This window comes from Euphorbia lathyris, chromosome 2 (genome assembly GCF_963576675.1).
Source record: "Euphorbia lathyris chromosome 2, ddEupLath1.1, whole genome shotgun sequence".
NCBI lineage: Eukaryota > Viridiplantae > Streptophyta > Magnoliopsida > Malpighiales > Euphorbiaceae > Euphorbia > Euphorbia lathyris.
In genome coordinates, this window is record NC_088911.1 from 51,280,426 (window position 1) to 51,304,244 (window position 23,819).

The 23,819-nt window shown below is 37.1% G+C and overlaps 1 protein-coding gene across 1 annotated transcript; it reads right to left on the bottom strand.

Annotated features, from left to right (window-relative positions):
- Positions 1–10,050: 10,050 nt before the first annotated feature.
- On the bottom strand, positions 10,051–15,301 carry LOC136216969 (transcriptional regulator TAC1-like). The gene is made up of 2 exons (XM_066003518.1): positions 15,216–15,301; positions 10,051–10,897 (listed from the first exon to the last, which is right to left on the bottom strand). Exons 1-2 carry the CDS (start codon positions 15,299–15,301, stop codon positions 10,285–10,287), a joined length of 699 nt encoding a protein of 232 aa, XP_065859590.1. The 3' UTR covers positions 10,051–10,284.
- Between the last annotated feature and the right edge of the window lie 8,518 nt (positions 15,302–23,819).

Below are 23,819 nucleotides of genomic sequence, written 5' to 3' on the forward strand. Positions count from 1 at the left end.
TATCTCGGATTTAGACGCGGTACGAGTTATTCTTCTAGTTCAATCATTCGTTATTGACAATGACTCGTTCCCTCTTATTCGCGTGGGTTCGTGTCTCGATTTTTGGATTACGACGGGATCTTTTGGATCTATCGAGAGACGTAACCACGCGTTCATTCAGTGATGAAAGCACTTTTATTTTAAGGAACGGACTCATCGCGTAATGTGTTTGTTTTTAGCGTTAAGAATCCGTTTGCTCGTTTTGGCTACGTAAAAAGATGGCGAGTCTTATTTGAGCGCACTGTAATCTTTCGGCTAACAACAACTCTTTATTCCTTCCAATCTACGGGATATATCACCTTAGCGTGGTTATAGAAAATCAACATTTCGTTGAATCACATGCTTATTCGAAGCAGGGATATTACCGTTCTTTTTCATTTAGGCACGAGTTTAAGCAAACGTGCATATCGGTCCATATTTCTTATAGTTTTGGTAACGGTCAAAATGATCGAGTCGTTAGTCAAACCCACAGTCTCGTCCATATGGCATAATTATGTGGTTTAACTTAATTCGGCTTTGTGATTTTAAATGGGATACATACCGGCTCGAGACACGTATTCAACGGTATTGGTTCATTTTCTTTAACTACCCTTGGGATGGGTATACATCGTAGATACAGAATGACTTTGGTCGTTTGTTTATTTTTGCTTTTCTTTTATTTTCTTAGTCACTTTTGCGGACACGTCCATTTCTCTTAAGAACGACACAAGGCATAACGTAAGAGCTCGTCTTTTATTCGGAAGGGACGGGCCACGTTTTGCGAAACTCTTTACGTTACAACGGGGTCATTCGAAACAGAAATGTTCTTTGTTTTCGTTTCGTCATAATCTCGTTTCATCCCAACCTATTTAAAGAGTGTGAATAACGACTACTGTTAATATAGTCTTTTGAATCGAGATATAACTATCCATAATACCAAACCAATTCGTACTAATACGTGCTTACGTCATAACGTATTTCCTGAACATGTGCCTTCTTCGGGACACGAAAAGGGACCAGGCGGGTCGCACAAGTTCATTCATACGAGATGACTAATTCGTCTTTAGTTCGAATCGTTTCGATGTTTTGGGGTAGTTTGTATATCGGTCTAAGAGTATATATTAACGTATCGTTTCATTTTCTTTACATATTTTAGGATTAGACACGTATCATGGCAATTTGAAAACACGAACTGATTCATTCATCACATCAAAAATGGTAACGGGTAATCCTATGGCAACTTCTAAGGCTACTATATGCTGACACGGTTGATCGCGGGACCTCATAGGACCGCACAAATTCGCCCCTAACGAATGGATGGGGACCCTTTGGCGCCTTACTATAAGGGGGAACTTACACTAGCCTCTTTCGAGCGACGAATGGACTCTCGCTAGAGGTTTCGCGGAAATTACCCAAAAGGTTTGCAATAATGCTTATGAATGCATACGAAAAGAAATAATACGATCCGTCCCCATTAAGGGCTTAATACACGCCTTCCGGAATTAAATTTCTCGCTTCCCCAGTGGAGTCGCCACTTGTTAGACGAGGTGCCGTGGCCTAATCTCCCGGGCGGATCGGGGGTGGACACCTCATGACGACGTAAGCGGTGATTGGCACCGAAAGCAACCAATCGTGGAATCAAGCTGCTCAGCAGGACCGGAGCTCGGAGTATGGAAGAGTCGCCACCCACGAATGGGAAAATGAATACCGATCCCTTGCGGGAGACCAGTGAGGGTTCGGGAAACTTAGGTACGAGCCGAGAAGGCTAGCTCCTTTCCGGAGAAAGGCTACTAGGCACCCCGACATCGCCCGATTATGAACCACCGGCCTCCTACTCAACGTGTTAGGCGATAACGGACTAATCACATATTTCTTTAAGTTTAAAATTCATTTGAAACCTTTTCTTTCTCGTTTTGAAAACCGTTTTGAGCATATATTATTGAAAGCCATTTTGGTAAAGAATCACCCATTTACATCAGTTCAAAATACATAGGAGAGAGAGGGGGGAGAAGAATTGATTTGTTTACAATGTGATTTATGCTTCGTATTACACACTAACTCTAAACTAAACTCACTTCCCAAAAATGAGTTTATTTACATGGTTCGTACCTTAATCGCCGTTGGAATGATTTAGGTACGTTTCAAAACCCCGTTAATGACGTTCACTCGAATCGCCGTTGGAACGACTCGAGCGTTTGAAATGTTGAGATAAAAGCTTTTAACAAGAAAACGTGATTAAACATACAAGTCCATTTATTTTGTACAAAACCATTTAAGAAAACGATTCAAAACTTTATTATTTACAATAAAAACGATTTTAATTACAAGGTTCGCCTAATCCATCGTTGGAGCGGATTAAGGTTTCAACACGTGATATTTTGGAAATAGTTTAAAAAGGTCAAGAAAACGTTATTTACGCTTTAAGAATATCTAGAAAACTTAAGTTTAAATAAACAAATTAAAGTCTCTTTTTGTGATTTTATTTTCCCTTTTTCATTCAATCAACTCTTTATTCGCACATAATTACACCAATGAACCGATTAAACCAAAATTCACCAAGTAAAACTCATTTGGAATATATACATGTATACCAAAAATAAAATAGAAATACATACATATATATATATATATATATATATATATATATATATATATATATATATATGATTTTATCTAAAAATAAGGATATATTTATATATAAAAATAAGTGAGAAATACTATATGATATAATAAAGAAAATGAAAAAGAATACAAAATATAATACATTTTCATCCTAACTAAAACTATGTAAAAGTAATGGAAGACCATAAATGCAAAAAATTGATATAATAAGTATATAGAAAACCCCTCCCCAAATAATAGCTAAACCCCACATTTTGATAACCCAAATATATATATATATACATGTACAAATAATGAATCAAAACAAATTAAATTTCAAATATGGAGTAAATAACTACATAATAGATAATTAATAGTTATATGACCCCAAAAATAATTTTTATAATCATATTATATAATTACATACTTATATATATAAGAATCAAATACCAAAAGGTGGAGAAAATGGGCTAAAAAGATGAATTTTCGTTTTCCAGCAGATTACCGACGGAAAATCCGTCGCCAATCTGCTATTAGACAGAAAAGGGAGAATTACAGCAGCAGTCCAAAACTTTCCAGATTCGTTCAAAAGCTTTAAATTAAGTCTAATTCGATCGTTTTGGATCTCCGAACTACCAAAAATGGATCATAGTCTATAACGGAGTTTCCTAAAACGACGTTTTTATTTTCAAACGTTATTCGGAAATATCTTTTAAAACTTATAATTACAACGTTTTTTAATACCCGAACTACCTTTTAATCGGATCACGGTTCATATTGGGATATCAAAATGAGGTTTTTTATTTTAAAACAAAACCGAATTTTTATCTCACACGGGATAAAAATAAATAAATACGGGAAATTAAATAAAACGTGATAAATAAATAACTAACTAAATAAAACTATAACATAAAAATAAATAAATAAAAGAAATAAATGAAATAAAATAAAACAAGTCTAGTCCTCGGATAATACCTCAAGTTCGGTATCTGACAGTCGAAGTCGGTTGATTCCACAAATCGTGATTTTCCGGGTTTTTCGTCTTTTTTAGTAAAAATTTAACTTTTGGGAAATTCGGACTTTTTGAGAAAAAAAAATATTTTTCTCAAAAAAAATCACTTTCTCTCTTTAAAAATGTCTAGAGTGAGAAAGTCTCCAAAAATCCCTCCTCCCTAAATGCATGGGGATTCGTGCCTTATATAGGCAAAGGATCCCCGGAAACTTTGGGCGACGCCCGAAGAAAATTGGGCGTCGCCCAAAGCCGGTTGGGCGTACGCCCAACTTCAGTTGGGCGCGCGCCCAACCAGCGTTGGGCGAGCGCGCCCAACGACCGTTGGACGTCCGCCCAGCGTCGCTGGGCGCTCGCCCAGCGGCTGCCGGGCGCGCTCGCCCAGCGGCCATCGGGCATGCGCCTCGCGCTGTCGGGCGCGCGCGCCCCACGGTCGTCGAGCGCGCGCTCCGTGCTGCCGGGCCTGCGCGCCCAACGAACGTCGAGCGTGCGCCCCGCGCTGCCGGGCGTGTGTCCAACTGTCGTCGGACACGCGTCGGCTGCCGCTAGGTGCTCGCACCACGTCACTGAGCACTCGCGAGCCGTCCATTTGACGACCGCGACTCACATTAACTTTTCTTTTCTTATTATATATTTTTGTTTTAAAACTTCCGGAATCAACCGCTTCGACCGTCTTGTTTACAGGTTTTCGTCACAGGTCCTCCGACTCGGTGTCTACATCAGCACGTGGTCAATTACTATGAATCACTTTTCACTGGTACCATAAGGCAGGCAAATTATGGAAACATCAGTTCTGTAATCCCTCATAGTGTGTCCGATTTGGATAATGAATGTCTTCTCTCTCGCCCTTCATGTGAAGAAGTTCGAAAAGCTGTTTTTAATATGAACAAGGACAGCTCGCCTGGCCCTGATGGGTTTGGAGGTATGTTTTATCAACATTTTTGGGACATTATTAAACATGATGTCTGTCAGATGGTCTTCAGCTTTTTTGATACTGGCTACATGTTGCCTGGGATGAATGCAAGCATTATAGTGCTAATACCCAAAGTTGAGGGAGCTAATGAGATTCAACACTTTCGTCCGGTGGCGATGGGAAACTTTAATTACAAAATTATATCCAAGATTATCTCTGATAGACTTGCTCCCATTGCATCACGAATTATTTCTGACAACCAATTTGGTTTCATAGCCGGAAGAAGCATACATCACTGCATTGATGCGGCTTCTGAGGGAGTCAATTTTCTGAAACAGAAGTGTTTCGGAGGTAACATGGCTCTGAAAATTGATATCAGAAAGGCCTTTCACACCCTTGACTGGAACTTTCTGTTGGCAGTTCTAGAATCATTTGGCTTCTCACTGAAGTTTAGAGGCTGGATTTTAGAAATTCTAAGATCGGTCAGGATATCTATTGCTCTTGGAGGAGGGATTAGAGGTTACTTTGGATGCTCCTGTGGAGTCAGGCAGGGAGATCCGCTATCTTCTACGCTGTTTGGGTTAGCTGAAGACTTTCTAAGTCGATGGATTTCAAGAATGGTTGATGGTGGCAGATTAGATCCTATGTGGTACACTGGACAATTAGTTTTTCCCTCTCATCTTCTGTATGCTGATGATATGATGATCTTTGCCCGTGCTTCGACAAAAAACATGAAATGCATCCATGACATCTTCAATATGTATGAAGCCTGTTCTGGTCAAGCTGTCAATTGGAGTAAGTCACAGGCTCTATTCGGAAATTTCATTACAAATTTGTGTAGAAACAGCCTTGCTGCATTCTTGAACATCAGGCAAGCCACGCTACCATTTCACTACCTGGGTGTCCCGCTGTTTCAAGGGGCTCCTAGAGCCCGCTATTTAAATCCTTTGCTTGACAGATTCCTCAATAAGTTCAGTCTTTGGCGTGGACACACGCTCTCTTTTGCTGGTAGGCTCACTCTCATAAAATCGGCTCTTACTGGAGCTCTTGTGCACTCTTTTCTTCTGTACCGCTGGCCTACTGCGCTTATTGCCAAGGTAAACAGAGCTGTGTGTAATTTCCTTTGGACAGGTGACAGAGATCGTAGAAAACTAATAACGGTCCCCTGGAAAATTTGCTGTCAAAAGGCTGAAAATGGCGGCCTGGGAATCAAAAAATATAAGCTGTTTAATTCGGCTCTTCTCGCAAAATTTAACTGGGAGCTGATTCAAGGTAATGGTTTTATCATTAATCTTCTTCGGTTACGGTTCCTGGAATCTTCTGGCTTGGCTAAAAAGTATTTAACAAACTCTACTGTCTGGTCTTCTTTAAGACTGAACTATGAAGACATTAAATCTGATTTTGTTTGGTGGATTGGAGAGGGATCTGTGCGGAATTTTTGGGTCGACAGGTGGTGTGTGCCTACGATTGCTGATCAACTGGGTATTCCTGCGAAGGTTCAATCCAATCTCTATGAGCCTGTTCACTCATACAGGCAAAATGGGGGCTGGACAAACTTGAATGCGCTTCCGGAAAACGTTCAAGATACAATTCAGCAGATTAAAGTGTTACACGGGTCAGATGAGTGCATTTGGGAACCGTCGGAATCAGGACAACTAACGGCTAAGTTGTTTTATGATAACAGCAGTGCAGGGACTCGAGTTTGCTGGAGCAAGTTCCTGTGGAACTCGCACATTCCTCCTAGCAGAGCTACAACGTGTTGGAAATTGCTACAGGGGAAGCTACCGCTGCAATCGCTGCTGCAGATTTGCAGATTGCAGCTTGCTCAACGTTGCGAGCTCTGCAATTCCAGCGAAGAAAACGATATCCATCTTTTCATCAACTGCAAGGTTTCTAAGGAGCTTTGGCTTATGATATTTAATATGTTTGGTATCCTGTACTGTTATCACTCTAATGCTGTAGATTTCATTTTATGGTTGAGAAACATGCGCATCAACCAAAGCGGACGAAGAAAATGGAATTTTGCGGTTATATCTTGCATTTGGTTCATATGGTCTGTCAGAAACCGTGCTATCTTTGAAGCAAATCTCCCTTCAATCCAAATTCTCAAGTACAGACTCATGTTACTGAATAGAGAAGGCTGTAAGAATGACGCCACTTCTGGTCAGCTGACCGCGGATCCGGATTTTCTAACTGTCCGCTGGTTGGCTCCACCAGCGCAATGGATAAAAGTAAATACTGATGGAGCAGCCAGTTCCATAGGAAATGCCGGTGCAGGGGGGATCTTTCGCAACTCAAGAGGCTTTGTAGTCGGTTGCTTTGCATTCCCTATCCGTTGCTCACCCCCTCATATAGCTGAAATGAAGGAAATTACGTTTACTGTTAAAGAGGCGTGGGAGAGAAATTGGAAGTCCATCTGGATTGAATCAGATTCGGCCTATGCGGTTCACCTGCTCAACAACAACCGGACTGATGTGCCGTGGAGAATACGAAGAGAATGGGAAACCTGCTTACTCACTCTCTCTAAAATGACCTAGCATGTCACACACATTTTCAGAGAAGGAAACCAGGCTGCGGATCGGTTAGCGAGTCATGGTCAATCAGCAACGGATATCTGCTGGTGGAACTCTGCACCATACTTCTGTCAGGCTTTTGCGTTTGATGATTTATGTAATATAGCACACATTCGTTTCTTGTAGACTTTTTTTGTTTTCTTTCCTTTTTTTAGTTCTGTTCCTCCCCCTCTGTAATTTTTCCTTTTTTTTAATAATATTCGGGTTGTTGGTTGTGTCGGAGGTACCAGACTTGCTGGGATGTATGACCTTCCTTCGCGTCCCAACTTTCATTCAAAAGAAAAGACCAACTGCATGCAAACAAAAAAGGTTGCAAGTTTGTTAGTAGAGGCCAATAGTTGTTTACTTAATTAAATATTTGAAAGCTATTTTACACGTTTAAAGAAAACAAACAAACAATTCTTATACCTACTTCAATCAATTAATTGTGCATTCCATTCATTGAAGTAGGTATCAACAATATAATTAATAATAAACTTTTTTATATAAGTTTCAAAACAAATGGTAATAAAACATGTTTCCTTCATATAATTCCATTTCATCAATCCATACTTCATATTATTAAATATAACTCAAAAAAATTTAATCTCTTACTCAAAATCTATTTTTATTTTTGAGACTAATGGAGTTCAAATGTTAAATTAAATTTCAATTTTATAAGAATATTCCAGATTTTTTTATCATTGTTATTTTTAGTTATCACAAATTTGTAATAATGTTCTTTTTTTTATTTTCAATTTTGAGTTAATTAAAAAGGTTCAACATTTATTAAGAGTACTTATTTCTCTGGAATATATATATATATATATATATATATATATATATATATAGCCTATTTCGTTCAATTGTTAGGTATTTCTCGTTGTAGTTAGCTATTTATTTATTGTTATTGTTAGCTATTTTGTTATTAGCAGAATAATCATTAGTGTTTAGTAAAATTGTGATAAACTGTTGTTGTTGGTAAAATGTGCATGTTTTAAATTAATTAACAAATAAATTATAAAAATAAAAAATGTAATACATAAATTAATAAATAACTTAATAAGTAAATAAAAATTAAAAATAATAATTTATTGAACAAAGAAAAACCTTATCTTTTCGGCAATAATATTATAGAGATAGAAATAACGTAAATGAAAAAAAGATGTGTTGTGTAGAAATAAGAAATATAATTTTGTGAAAATCAAACAATTTTGCATAAAAAACTCCAAAAACTATTGTTTCCATAAAAAGAAGAAGGGGTTAAAAGCTCATATTTTATAAAACTAACCAAACGATCATATTTCATAGGAAATGCTCAAAAACACTAAAAACTGCTCCAAAAAGTGAAACAAACACCACTTTAATGTTTGTAGTTTTTGCTAATATAATCGCTAATGTGAGTATCCATAGTTCAACTAAATGGTTTAGATCTCAATCAATGACGGGAAGAGTAGACTTGTCGTGGTTCGAGACTCGTTACACATATTTTACGTAGATTTCTTCCAATTTTTAATTTGTGACTTGAGACCCTTAATAAGTAGAAAGCATGTAAAGAACTTAATATTGAATGTGATTAAGTTTGTGCTATCAAAAGCCTGAAAGAAAATACATTAATCAAGATAGAGAAAGATTGGCTAAATATATAAATACATAATTACACACCTAAACTTATTATTTATTGCTGTTTGGTATCCTAAATTTATATTTGGATTCGACCTATCATATATCTAACTTTGTCAATTTTAGGCTCTCTCACCTTTATTTATTTGATGATATGACATGAAATGTGTTTAGATGAAAGTTTGACTTAATAGTACCCTGCCAGGAAATTCTACTATGGTCCCGGTCCATTGGTCCCAGTTCATTGGTTGGGTCCATTGCACCCGGTCCACTGTAGAAGTTCTCCCATGCCAACCTTAAAAACAACCAAATCGAGAAATAAGGGCGTCCCATGTTTAATATAACAAAATTTAAGTGTCTGATAGTTCCAAATTTATATTTAGAATGTCAATTGGTAAAGCCTGACAAATTTAGGAATGTAATTACGTATTAAGCCAACAAAAATTCATTAAAAAAAAGATTCATTAAAGTGATTAAGAAGCAAACTTCCCAAAGAAGATTTTCGTCTGCACAAAAGGGCACGTACATTGATTAATAAAACTGAAATTTATATGCTAATTTCTTCCAGATTTTTTTTATACCTAATCAAATATGATGAAATAGTTCATCGTTTCCAAGAATCCAATAAGTTGTGATGCAATTTTGATACATATACACACAAGCTATGTTGCATGGAAACGGAAATGGGAAAGAAACCGAAATGGAAACGGATACCGAGAAATCTTATTTCTAAAATAAATTAGTTAGGAAGCCGTAATGGAAACGAAAAAAGAACGGAAACGGATACGAAACACGAAAACGCTAATAAAGAAGAGTTTCCGTGCAATATAGCACACACGCATATAATGCACAAATTTGTAAACGAAGACCTAAGTGATTTCAAAATGTAACACATCCCCTCAAACTGCATGTCAAAATGTACCTCAAACGTTAAGAATTGCCTCACATATGTAAGTAGCCATTTAGTTTAACACTCCCCTCATGTTCAATTCATTTGAAACGTGAAGCTAGGTTTAGCTCCATTGTTAACCGTATATTGGTCTCGAAAAGTGCAGATGGCACATAATCTAAAATACTGTAGAAATTGGGCAACATAATCAGATTTAATAAAATTTCTGGAAGACATTAGGCAATTTTGCTAGGGTTTGTTAAGGAAAAATAAACACTATATACAAGGATCCATTGATATAGCACATCCAAATTGGTGGCCATCAGTATTAATTAAGACACAATTCAACATCATAATGAAGCATTCATTGATTCAAAAAATTTAAAATATGTAAACAAAATTACAACTTAAATTGAAAAAGGAATAGGAGAAAAAACACTTACAACAACAAATAGAAACTTTAAGTTGTGATAGCTAAAACTAACCCTAGGGTTAGATACTGCAGCTTCAATATGCCTCTTTGTATCCCATTAAAAAAACAAGTATAAAAGGAACAAACAGCATAAAGTTTCTAGATTTTCCTCCATGGCTATTAGCTGTACAATAATGATATAAGAAATGAAAGATCTCCATTATTCAGAACCATAAAACATACCTAATCAAAAATTATATATTCAATTCAAGGATCATGACCAAGTCTGAGCTCCAAATCTAACTCATCATCTTCTCTTTTTTGATCATCAGATGGACCGATTTGCAAGCTCAGATTCCGTCGCCAATCTTCATCCTCCTCCTCCTCCACATGATGATTCAAAATCTGTGGGCTCTGAACATAAAATCTCTCGCCAATTGGAGGCCTGAAATCCCAAGCAGAAGCAGCAGCAGCTGGGAGAAAAGTTTGATAGGTAATTTGTGAAGAAGGGTAGGTTTGAATTGCAGGGTAACTTCTTAAACTTGCATAGTAATGATCTTCATCAAATTTGGATGAGATAGGCCTTATTGGTTTGGCTCTATCTTTCCTGTGAATGTTCATATGGCCTCCAAGAGCTTGGGCAGTTGTGAATCCTCTTTTGCAGAAAACGCACTCGTATGATCTTCCAGTTCCTGCTGTATCTTCATTGGATCGATCCGTTTCTTCATCACTTGAACTCTTGTTTCTTTCCATAATATAGCTTTGTGAGATAGAATTGCTAAGCTGGGAAGAGAAAATATAGAGATGGAAGGTGATGATAGACAAAGGGAAAGAGGGTTTTAGGGAGAGACAAGAGACAAAGAAAGGACATAGGCTTTCTCTAAATAACTTCAAATGAAGATGTGTTTTTTAAGAGATGCACTCAAAAGTCTTCAAATTTTTTTGGGATTGCTTTTCTAAATATCAGCCGGCTACATATCCTTTATCTTTTCAAATAAAATATTGTCAATTTTAAGGATAAGGTAAAAAAGAAAATAAATATATACTTCATGTAATCCTGGCAATAAAAACGTTAATGGTATAATTAAGCTACTAACCTTTGCAAGTTGGATCAATTTTACTTCTAATGTTTAAACGTTTTTATCATTTATCATTTCTATGTAGCTATTAATTTCGTTATGCCATTATTAATGAAAACTCTATACAGCCGAGTCATGAATCTTGTTATCTCAACTTTATATATGCGTCCTGTTATCACCCATCAATAACATATCAAAAATATGTGTATACATGAAAGAAAATTAAAGAATTGTAAAATTTTATCTCGTCAAATCAAAGACATATGTATATATACGAGAAATATTTTTTTTGAACTTAAAAAAAATTCATTTTGTACTCGTAACTTTGATATGTTACTGATAAATGATAATATGACGTAAATTGGAATGGACATAACGAGATTCATGACTGCATAGAGTATAATTGTATTATTTTTTTTTTGAACTTAAAAAAAATTCATTTTGTACTCGTAACTTTGATATGTTACTGATAAATGATAATATGACGTAAATTGGAATGGACATAACGAGATTCATGACTGCGTAGAGTATAATTGTATTATTTATGAAGTTAAACTCAAAATTGCTCGTGGTTGCCAACGTCAAAGATATTTTTTTAACCTCATCCCTTAGTTTTTATTTTTTAAGGATAAGGTTCAACATTTTTGGAAAGTGCATATATACCTTTAACGTACTTAGGACCGGTTCTGACAATTTAAGGGCTCTAGACAAAATAAGTAATAAGGACCATTATCCATATTAATGAATTATGAATAGCTACATATTGATTTTATAATTATTGTAGTTGAAAATTCGACAATTTAATTCGATATATCAACGAAATTAATACTATAATGAAATATAAAAATGGATCAAACTAATTAAAAATTTCACATCGAGTTACATTAATTATTACATATAGTTTTACGGAAAAACTTAATATTTTACAACTTTTATGTACATAAACAAGCTTAATAGGCATCCAATCCCCTAAACTTGTAACTTTTTTCACTTGGTCCTCTCAATTTAGGGGACAACCCCTCAACTCTCCAAAAACATCACATATAACCCCTTACACCATTATGTTCGGTCAAAATATTGACTCGTATACAAAATGCGCTTGACTGTTGACCACACCAATGCCACATGATACATTTCACCTGGACGACCACTATCGCCAACCTCAGCACCTCGATAAGGCTGCGACGACAAACAGCGACAACACCTCGTACGAATATGGAAAAATTTAATAAAAAAAATGACACGTGACATTGGTGTGGTCAACAGTCGAGCGCGTTTTCTACACGGGTCAATATTTTGACCGAACATAGTGGTGTAAGGGGTTGTATGTGATGTTTTTGGAGAGTTGAGGGAGTTGAGAGGGTTAAGTGAAAAAAATTACAAATTTAAGAGGTTGGGTACCTATTAAGCCATATAAATAAGCACATACTAGCTAGCTGCATGTTCTGTTTGTTGTTTTTTTTTTTTTTTTTTTTTTTTGAGAAAAGCTAACTGCATGTTAATGGCTGTCATAACAAGGTCTTAATATTGTAATCTTTTTTCTCTCTCTTATTATACTAAAATTATATAATATTTTTGTTATATGTATATTTTATGTATGCTGGGTAAACTAATTCACATTGAACGCGTATCTTTTGCAAGAGCTGCCGTCCGGTAAAGGCAATGTGAAATATATGTTTGTTGTATGTAGTGAAGGAATATTGTATGATTAATTAAAACTTTATTATTATTATTATTAATTAAAGGAAAACAGTAACTTTGTTAAGAAACAGCAAGTAAATCTTGAGAAATTATAGAACTAAGCCAATTAGGCATTGAATGTAAAGAGAAATTATTAATATTGGAAAGAGCTTGTCTTACTATTAAATCAGCAGCTGAATTCTCTAATCGGAGGACAAAGGAGACTGAGCAGAAAATTAAATTTTAGGAACATGGTACTAAAATAGTTTAAAAGTTTTTGAAGAGCTAATTTAGTTTTTACATATAAAATAATATAATTCCAATCGAACGTTTATCAAATGACACAATTAAAGTATTCATTAATAAAAATTGTTATATTGGATGACACAACATTTGTCAATATATAATTCTAAAAGATAAAAATGATATTAGAATTAAAATATGTGGCGTCTAAGTGCAGAGGGGATTAAGAAGAAAGTTATTTGAATTGTCAATTTTTGTTATATTAAGACATTATTAATTATATTATTTGACAAACGTTAAGACTAAAATTATGATGACGTGTAACTTAAATTAGCTTCCCCAAAAAGATTGAAATTGTTATAATATCTTATCTCTAAATTTCATATTTCAAATACACATTTCCCTTTTTCTAATTACTATAATTAGGGATGAGAACAGGTACTATAACCGCGGGTATCTGACACTACCCGATCCTAATGAGATTATCCGTACCCTATATAAAACGGTATAAGATCAAAAAAATTATCCGTGACGGGGTATAGGACATGAACATTATCCAATATTTGGTTATATATTTGACTTTCATCCATTAACTTTAACCACTAAGCCAATTTATTTTTATTGAATTAAGGTCGATTTAGAATTTTAGAATTTGGAATATTTATTAAATTGACCGCCTGAAGTTCTTCACACGAACAATTGAGTTTTCCACCCCATTTTATTTCTCGAAAGAGGCATTAGTTCATCTGATATTGCTCGCACAAAGTGGAGAGCTAGTATATATTAGCTCTGATATACGAGCATCGATTACGACAACTGTCACATGATTCTTTAGTCATTCTGATGAGGTTGTACATGACCTCCTTATCTATGGAGTTATTGTCATGTTCACTATCAAAAGAGGCACTTCTGTGGGTTGGTTGTCGATCTCTTAGGAGATCTTGGTACAATATTTTTCTCTTATTACTATTGTCGATCTCTGAAGATAAAAAGGATATTAGAATTGAAAAATATGGCACCTAAGTGTAGAGGGGTTAACAACACAATTATTTGATGTGTAAATTTTTGTTAAATTAAGACATTATTAATTGTATTATTTGACAAACGTTGAGATGAAATTATAAAGTTTACGTTAATGACCTCCTTAAAAAGATTGAAATTATTTTAATATTTTATATCTAATTTTATATTTGAAATACTTTCCACTTTTTCTAATCATTATAATTAGGGATAGCAACAGGTACTCTGTATGTGGGTACTCGGCACTGCCCGATCCTAATAGGATTGCTCACACCTTATATAAAAGGGTATAATATGAGTATGTACTAAAAAAATTACCTGTGACGGGTATAATAATACCCCGGGTACCCGTTACCCTACCCGCCATATAGTTGATTTTCATCCATTGACTTTAACAACTAAGCCAATTTATTTTTATTCAGTGGCGGAGCCAGGAACTAAAGGTTGGAGAGACTAGACCGTGGGCAAAAAAAAATGCTACTTCAACATATTTATAAAAAAGGATATGGTGCAAAAATACCCTAACATTTACATCCGGAAGCAATTTTATCCTCAACGTTGGCAGCCAAGAGCAATTTTACCCCTAACGTTGGAAAGTTGGACCGATTTTAGACATCATTATACAACATACACATTTTGTTAACAAACAACGGAAATTAAAGTGGATTAGAAATCCCCAACATAATAAATAAATCATAATTTAAATTAAAGTAAACTAGAAATACCCAAATTATACTCTAAATTAAAAATTCTAAATAAACCTTAAATTAATTAATTTATAAAAAAAATAACATATTAATAATCCCCAAATAAAATTGTAAATTAAAAATCACACAAAAAAATCCCCAATTTAGTAATCCCTAATTTATAAATCATAAAACTAAATCTACAAATGAAATAAACAATAAAAACAAAATACTTATTGGAAAGTTAAAAGTTAGAAGTGGAATGAAAATAAAAAATGATTGATAAGTAATTTAGAATTTTTTTCTTTCTATTAGGAGTAAAATAACAATTTGGTCTCTTTTTTCTCTATACTTCAAACCACAACAAATAAAAAGTGAAAGAAGAGGCAAAGATGGAAAGGGCATTTTTGCGCTTTCCATATTTAAAAATTCCATATTTAAAAAAAATAACAGATAAAAAGGGCTAAAATGCCCCTTCCATTTATTTCACTTGAACGAAGAAGAATCTTTAGACGCCATGGCTGGAGGGGCTCCAGCCATGGCGGCTCCTGACAGAGCCAAGATGGAAAACCCCATCCCTGGGGTTTTCAGAGGGTCGACAAACCCTCCCCACCCCTCTGGCTTCCCCACTGTTTTTTTTATTGATTAAGGTTGATTTAGAATTTTAAAATTTGGAATATTTGTTAAATTTATAGTTTTTGGACACTGTCTAAAGTTCTTCACATGAACAATTGGGTTTCCGACCGCATTTTATTTCTCGAAGGAACAATACTTGAACCCCCGAGACATTGGTTCATCTAATATTGCTCCTACAAATTGGAGAGCTAGTATATGTTACCCCCGACATATGAGCATGGACAATTATCATATTATTCTTTAGTCATTCTGATGAGGTTGTACATGGCCTCCTTATCTATGGACTTATTGTCATCTTCACTCTTAAAAAAGGCCATTCTACGGGTTGGTTATCGATCTTTTGAGAGATATTGATGCATTAGTTTTCTCTTATTGCTAGCATCGATTTCTGAAAGATAAAAATGATATTAGAACTGAAATATGTGGAGTCTAAGTGTAGAGGGGTTAACAACATAGTCATTTAATGTGTTAATTTTTTTTATTAGATTAAGACATTATTAATTATATTATTTGACAAACATTAAGACTAAATTATAACGTCTGCGTGAAACCTAAATCAGCTACCCCAAAAATATTGAACTTATTTTAATATCTCATCTCTAAATTTTATATTTGAGATACACTTTCCCATTTTTCTAATCACTATAATTACGGATGACAACATGTACTCTACCCGCGGGTATCCGACACTATCCCATCCTAATAAGATTATTCGTACCTTATATAAAAGGGTTGAGATGAATATGGGATCACAAAGTTACTTGTAACGGGCATAAGACGGTTATGGGAATACTCCGGGTACCCGTTACCTGATACCGACCATATATTTGACTTTTATCCATTGAATTTAACCATTAAGCCAATTTATTTTTATTGATTAAGGTTGATTTAGTATTTTTAAATTTGGAATATTCGTTAAATTTCTAGTTTCTAGCGACCTCTTGAAATTCTTCACATGAACAATTAGGTTTCCGACCATATTTTATTTCTCGAAGGAATGATAATTGAATTCCTGAGGCATTGGTTCATCTAATGTCGCTCGCCCAAAGTGGAGAGCTAGTATATGTCACCTCCGATATAAGAGCATCGATTCCGACAAGCCAATGTATTTTTATTGATTAAGGTTGATTTCGAAATTTCCAATTTGGAACATTTGTTAAATTTTTAATTTCTAGCGACCGCCTAAAGTTCTTAACACGAATAATTGGGTTTCTGGCCCCATTTTATTTCTCGAAGGAATGATACTTAAATGCCCGAGGCATTGGTTTATCTAATATTGCTCGCACAAAATGGAGAGCTAGTATATGTTACCTCTGATATACGAGCATCGATTGCGACAACTGACACATGATTCTTTAGTCATTCTAATGAGGTTGTACATGGCCTTCTTATCTATGGGCTTATTATCATCTTTGTTGACACACCTTTTCACATAATTTTGATTTGACAAAATTGTTTAAGTATAATTAAAAACATATTCTAAACACACTAAGTTTAAATGCTTTGATTTATTCTACTAATGTGTTTGTTCAATGTTGAGTTAAATTGTTTATAAAACACAAAGATTAAAAGGCCCAAAGCCCAATACGGAAGTCAAAGCCCAAGTCAAACAGTTTAAGGCAACTCGGCCCGCGTATGTCAAAACGTTGTCGTTATGTACAAAACGCAGCTCAGCGGAAGAAGGATCTAGAAGACCTTCGTGGAACAACTTCGGGAGGAAGCTACTAAGTTGATTCGACAAAGAGTACAAGACAGCAGCTGAGCAAGAACAACTTCCAGACAAAGTGTTTTCACTTTGGGTAAAGTTCAGACGACACAGAATGCTGTCTAGTTGACCTTACCATAAATGGAGAGACATTCTGTCGAGCTGACCAAAAGCTGACCGAGGACAGAAGATACTCAAATCTGATTGGCCGAGAGCTCTGAGCAAGACAGGATGACAACGACAGGAAGCCGTTTCCCTCCAACGGTTATTTCAAAATTCGAAATGACTGATGCCTCAGACGTCTCTATAAATAGAGCCCTTCAGTTGCTTCATTACACACAGAACTTGATCAAGCCATTACGCTGACCAAAATTCTACGCAAAGTTCTGCAAGAAAAAGCAAAACAATCTTACACTAAATTTCGTATCTTTTGTGTAAAAGTCTAGAGTGATTATTCAATCATCTAAGGTGTCTTAGCAATCGTTGTTTAGGACAAACACTTATCATTTCTAGAGATTAGAAAGGAGAGGTTGAGTACTCGGTTATAGTACTCAGCGAGAGATTAGGATTGAGTAGAGGTATAGAGGAAGGTACTCTTGTTATACTCAGTTGCTAAGATTGTAAAAGGTTTGATGCTCTACCGTTAAAGAGTTCAGTAGAGAATTCGAAATCTCGGAACGTGTTCCGAGGACAGGACGTAGGCTTGGAGGCCGAACCTGGATAAATCTACTGAGTAACATATTTCTAACCTTAAACTCCTTTATATATTTATTGCTTGCTTAAACAAAAACTGACCAAGTAAAGAGGTCAAGCTGAGTTGTGCGCATTGAATATCTGAGCTCAGGAATAGACTCTAAGTGCTATCTCCTGACTCAAGTAAAGAAACTGACCTAGTCACCAGTTGACTAAGCCAATATCTTGCTATTCACTCAGCGCCGCTGTTAAAACCTTTTTCTCACGAAAAAGAAGTTTGCCCTAATTTAAATTTTTTAAATAGTTCCTAACCCCCCCTTGGAACTATACTTGTAATATTATAAGGGACCAACAAGTGGTATCAGAGCCTAAAAGCTCACTGTAAAAGGTTTAACCACCTTGAGCTGATCCCCACTATGGGCGAAAACAGCACTCGGTTTCTCCCAAGAAACCAAACAACTCAGATCTTACCTGAGGGGCTGTCCATTACTCGGCCTCCCCTATTCTTCGGATCTAACTATACCTTCTGGAAAAATAGGATGAAAAATTTCATTCAGACTACAAATATGAGTGCCTGGCTATCCATAGTCCAAGGCCCATTTGTACCTGTCGAAGTTGTGGCTGGCCAAACAGTTGTTAAAGCTGAGGCCAAATGGACAGAGGATGATCTCAAGAAGCTACAAAATCATGCTTTGGCTATAAACATGCTTCACTGTGCGCTCGATGCTGCAGAATATAATAAAATCTCAGGTTGTGAGTCGGTGCAAGAGATCTAGAAGAAGCTGGAGGTCACCTACGAAGGAACCAATAAAGTAAAGGAGTCCAAGGTGAACCAGCAGATGAGACTGTACGAGCTGTTCGAAATGAACAATGATGAGGGACTATCTGACATGAATGCAAGGTTTACAAACATCATCAATGAGCTCAAGAGACTTGGGAAGATCTTCACTGAGGAAGAACAAGTCAAAAAGATACTCAGGAGTCTTCCTAAAGACTGGCAAGCAAAGAAGACCGCTGTTGAGGAAGCTCAGGACTTAACCAGCTACAAATATGACGAACTCATCGGCTCGCTACTGACCCATGAGATATCAATGAAAAACTTCGAGGTGAAGGAAAAGTCTGAAGATAAGAAGCAGAAATCTCTTGTCATGAAAGCTGACTCCACTGATGGGAGCTCAACAGATGATGAAGAGATGGCTATGTTCACAAGGAAGATGAAAAGGCTGTTCAGAAAGAATGACAAATATTCTAAGAAGCCTTACAGAAAGTTTGATAAGTATAAAGCTGAGTCCAGCGACAGCAAATACAAGAAGGACAACTCAAAGCCCATTACATGCTTTGAATGTCATCAAACTGGCCATATCAAGTCAAGCTGCCCCACGCTGAGGAAAGAAAAGAAGAACGACAAAAAGGCAATGGTGGCAACATGGAGCGACAGTGATGAGTTTTCATCAACAGAAGCTGAGGCCACCGAGTTAGCGAAGATATGCTTCATGGCTGACGAACTTGCTGAGCTGTGCGTCTCTGAGCATGCTGACCCCTCTATTGCATCTGATGATGAGGAGCAATCAAATGAGGTAATATCACTTTCCCAGCTCAGAAACGAAATGGGTAATGCCCTGAGTGACCTCTATACACTTGTCAAAAAGTGTAATAAGAAAATTAGAGCACTCAGCAGGTGCTGTGACGAGGTTGAAGAGGTCAAGCTAAGTGACCTCAGATTCCTTCTTCAGGACAACTCAACTTTGCATGATAACATGGAGATCATACATAAGTCTGTCTCTGAAGTCCAATCAGATTCAAAGAAACTGAGAAAGGACGTCACAAATATCCAGAACCAACTAAAGGTTCAAAACAAAAGAAATATTCCTCTGAACGCTCAGTACCGAAGTACTGGTCAGCAGAGATGGAATCCCCAGCGGAATGTCCAGTGTGACTTCTGTGGGAAGAAAGGACACACCACAAAGGTGTGCTGGCACGCTCAGCACTGGGGTGCTGACCAGTCAGTGAAAAATCTTAAACGGAAAGTCATCTGTGACTTATGTGGAAAGAATGGCCATACCATCCAAGTATGCCACCATAAAATAAAATATGATGCTTTACCTGTTGAACCTAACAAGCAAGGACCCAAAAAGAATTGGGTACCTAAAAGTAACTAGTTACAATGCAGGTAAGCCTGAGGTGTGCTGAGAAGTCAAAGATGTGGTATATTGATAGCGCATGCTCGAGGCACATGACTGGTGATGAAACTCAGTTCATCACGTTTGAGCGTAAACGAGGAGGAAGCGTAAGTTTTGGAGACAACAAAAAGGGTAAGATAGTAGGGTCAGGAACCATCGGAGGTAATCCTACTATTGAGTCAGTCTCCCTAGTCAGCGGACTCAAATATAACTTACTCAGCGTAGCTCAGCTATGTGACAATGGGAGAAAAGTTATATTTGATGCTACTGGATGTAAAATATACGAGGGAAAAACAAATGAGCTAATTTTAACTGCCCCTCGGATTGATAATGTCTTTATGCTAGACTTAGAGAAAAAGTTTTCAAAAACTGTATGCTTAGTTTCAAAGGAAGAAAATTCCTGGCTATGGCACATGAGACTTGGTCATGTAAGCATGGACCTCCTGGCCAAATTAGCAAGAAAGCAATTGGTTGAGGGACTGCCTGAACTTAGATTTGAAAAAGATCAATTATGCCACGCTTGCCAAGCTGGAAAACAAACCAAACAATCTTTTCATAGTAAAAATGTTGTCTCAACTAAGCGTCCGTTAGAGTTACTACACTTGGATCTCTTCGGTCCAGTCCAGCCGCTGAGTCTGGGTGGAAGAAGATTTTCCTTGCATTGTAGATGACTTCTCTCGGTACACTTGGGTCATCTTGCTCAGTAGCAAGGATGAGACCTTTGAGACATTTTCAAATTTGGTTAGAAAACTTGAAAATGATAAAGACCTAAAACTGGCTCACATCCGAAGTGATAATGGTGGAGAATTCAAAAATCAACAGTTTGTTGAATTCTGTGAAGCCAGCGGCATTGACCATAACTTTTCTGCTCCTAGAACGCCTCAACAAAACGGGGTTGTTGAAAGGAAAAACAGAACACTGGTTGAAATAGCCAGGACAATGCTGAGTGAGCATAGGCTTCCAAAGTATTTTTGTGGAGAGGTTGTTAACACAGCGTGCTATATTCTTAATAGGGCTCTTGTTAGACCTATACTAAAGAAAACCCCCTACGAACTTTGGAAAGGACGAAAGCCCAACATTGGATACTTTCGTGCCTTTGGCTGTAAATGTTTTATTTTAAACACCAAAGATAGCCTAGCTAATTTGACTCAAAAGCTGATGAAGCTATCTTTTTAGGCTACTCAACAAACAGCAAAGCATACAGAGTTTTCAATAAACGAACTCAAGTTTTAGAAGAGTCAGTACATGTTGAGTTCGATGAAACTAACCCTGCAGGAAGATATCTGCCGCTGACCGAGGATGATCCACACTCAGCACCCGCTGATCAAGATACAGCCGCTGAGTCATTCCCTCAAGGGCTGACCAAAGGTAAAAGTGAACCAAATATTGTTTTCACTGACCAGTCTTCACCTGCAGAGATTGTTGAAACACAGACAGCATAAGACATCAATCTACCCAAGGAGATAAGGATTCCAAGAGGGCACTCAGAGAGTGCAATCCTTGATTCCGCTGAGAATACCCTGATGACAATAAACCAACTCAGGAGGTACCTCAGCAATGTAGCCTTCGTCGCAGTTCAGGAACCTAAGAACTTCGCTGATGCTGAGGAAGATGAATTCTGGATGAGCGCAATGCAAGAGGAACTTGACCAATTCAGAAGAAACGATGTATGGGAGCTAGTGCCACATCCAAGGAGTCAGAAGACCATTGGAACAAAATGGGTCTTCCGCAACAAGTTGGATGAGCAAGGAAACGTGGTCAGAAACAAAGCAAGACTTGTAGCTCAGGGCTACAGTCAGCAAGAAGGTATTGACTACGGTGAGACCTTTGCCCCAGTGGCAAGGCTAGAGGTAATTAGAATTTTATGTGCATATGCATCTTACATGAACTTTAAATTATTCCAAATGGATGTTAAGAGTGCATTTCTTAATGGAGTTATAAACGAGAAAGTTTATGTTAATCAACCTCCAGGGTTTGAGGATCCTAAATTCCCAAACCACGTTTATAAACTCAAAAAGGCTCTGTACGGCCTCAAGCAAGCCCCACGTGCTTGGTATGAGAGGCTGACCTGTTTCCTGCTGACTAGAAATTATGTCAGAGGCAAAGCTGATACAACCTTATTCATTAAGAGAAAGGGTAAAGATACCCTGCTGGCTCAAATATATGTTGATGATATTATTTTCGGTGCTACTAATGAATCAATGTGCAAGGAATTTAGCAAGCAAATGCAGACTGATTTTGAAATGTCGATGATGGGAGAACTCAACTTCTTCCTTGGACTTCAAATTAAACAAGGGAAAAATGGCATCTTCATCAGTCAAGCTAAATATGCCAAGGAGATATTGAAGAAATATGATCTTGAAAATTGCAAGCCAATATCCACTCTTATGGGCACTGACACTGTCCTCTGCGCTGACGAGAATGGTAAGTCGGTAGACAGCAAATTGTATCGAGGTATGATAGGCTCTCTACTTTACTTAACAGCAAGTAGACCGGACATTCAGTTCTCAGTATGCTACTGTGCTAGATATCAATCTAACCCTAAGGAATCACATTACATAGCTGTAAAAAGAATCCTTAGATATTTGCAAAGCTCAGTGAACGCATGTTTATGGTATCCCAACACTCATGGTTTTACACTCGTTGGATACACCGACGCTGACTATGGTCGAGACAAGCTAGAACGGAAAAGCACATCTGGAGGATGTCATTTCTTAGGAAGCTGTCTTGTATCCTGGTTCAGTAAGAAGCAGGCGTCAGTAGCCTTGTCTACCACTGAAGCTGAGTACATTGCTGCTGGTCACTGTGTTGCTCAAGTCCTATGGATTAAGCAACAGCTTGAAGACTATGGTGTTCAAACAAAGACAATTGAGGTCAAATGCGACAACAAAAGTGCAATTGATCTATCAAAGAACCCAATTCAACACAGCAGAATGAAGCATGTCAGCATAAGACATCACTTCATAAGAGACCATGTACTCAAGGGTGAAATAAAGCTGACCTACGTCCCAATGGATGAGCAGCTTGCGGATATCTTCACAAAGCCATTGGCTCGTGAATAGTTCAGCATACTGAGAGAAGCCATTGGTATGTTTAACCCTCTTCAGTAAATTTCTGCTTTAAATGTAAACTTATGCTGAGTGAATTACTATGCTGAATGATTTATGCAAATGCATGCTGAGTGATTGTTATGCTGAGTACTTAACGCAAAATATATATCAATACTGAGTAAATGTGCACACCGAGTAGCTATCTCAAACTGAGAAATCATCCTTTTATATACTACTGACCACTCAGAATATAAAACGCTTGGTATTCTAAACGCTGAGTATTAGATCCGTTGCATTAAATGCAAAAGCACGTGAATAGCCACCTAGGATGATGTATGCGCCGAATGTGTCATAAAAGCCAGGATCTTTGTCGGTTGAAAATCACAAGGCAAAACTGACACATGGATTCGATAAGATCCACTCCTCACCGCTATAAATAATGGGTAAATCCCCATTTTTATTTTCTTTACACTTAACGAAATCTCTGGCAAAGCATTCTCTCTCTCTAAGACTCTAAAAGCTTCCCAACCTTTTTCAGAAACAATGACTAGAGTTTCCGTCAACATCTCCGGTGCCGGTGACCCTAAGACCAGTTCTGATGAACCCTCCAGGCAAACTACTTTGCCTGAAACAACCAAGGTCACTACGCCGAGCAAAGGCAAAGCTGGCCAAGCTACCTCCTCTAAGGGTAAGCCGACCAAAGTCAGATCCTATACTAAGGTATTCGAAGACGTTAGGGAATGGAAAGTAGACTTCTCACGATGGGTCTCAGAAGCCTTCGTAAAAACTGAGCAACCCTTCTGCGAATGGATATCGAAGAATGGATGGAC

Coding starts and splice junctions, on each gene's coding strand:
- LOC136216969 (XM_066003518.1), bottom strand. CDS start 15,301: ATGGGGTTTTCCATCTTGGCTCTGTCAGGAGCCGCCATGGCTGGAGCC. Junction 10,898..15,215: donor AAAGATTCTTCTTCGTTCAA/GTGAAATAAATG, acceptor GAAGTTATTTAG/AGAAAGCCTATGTCCTTTCT.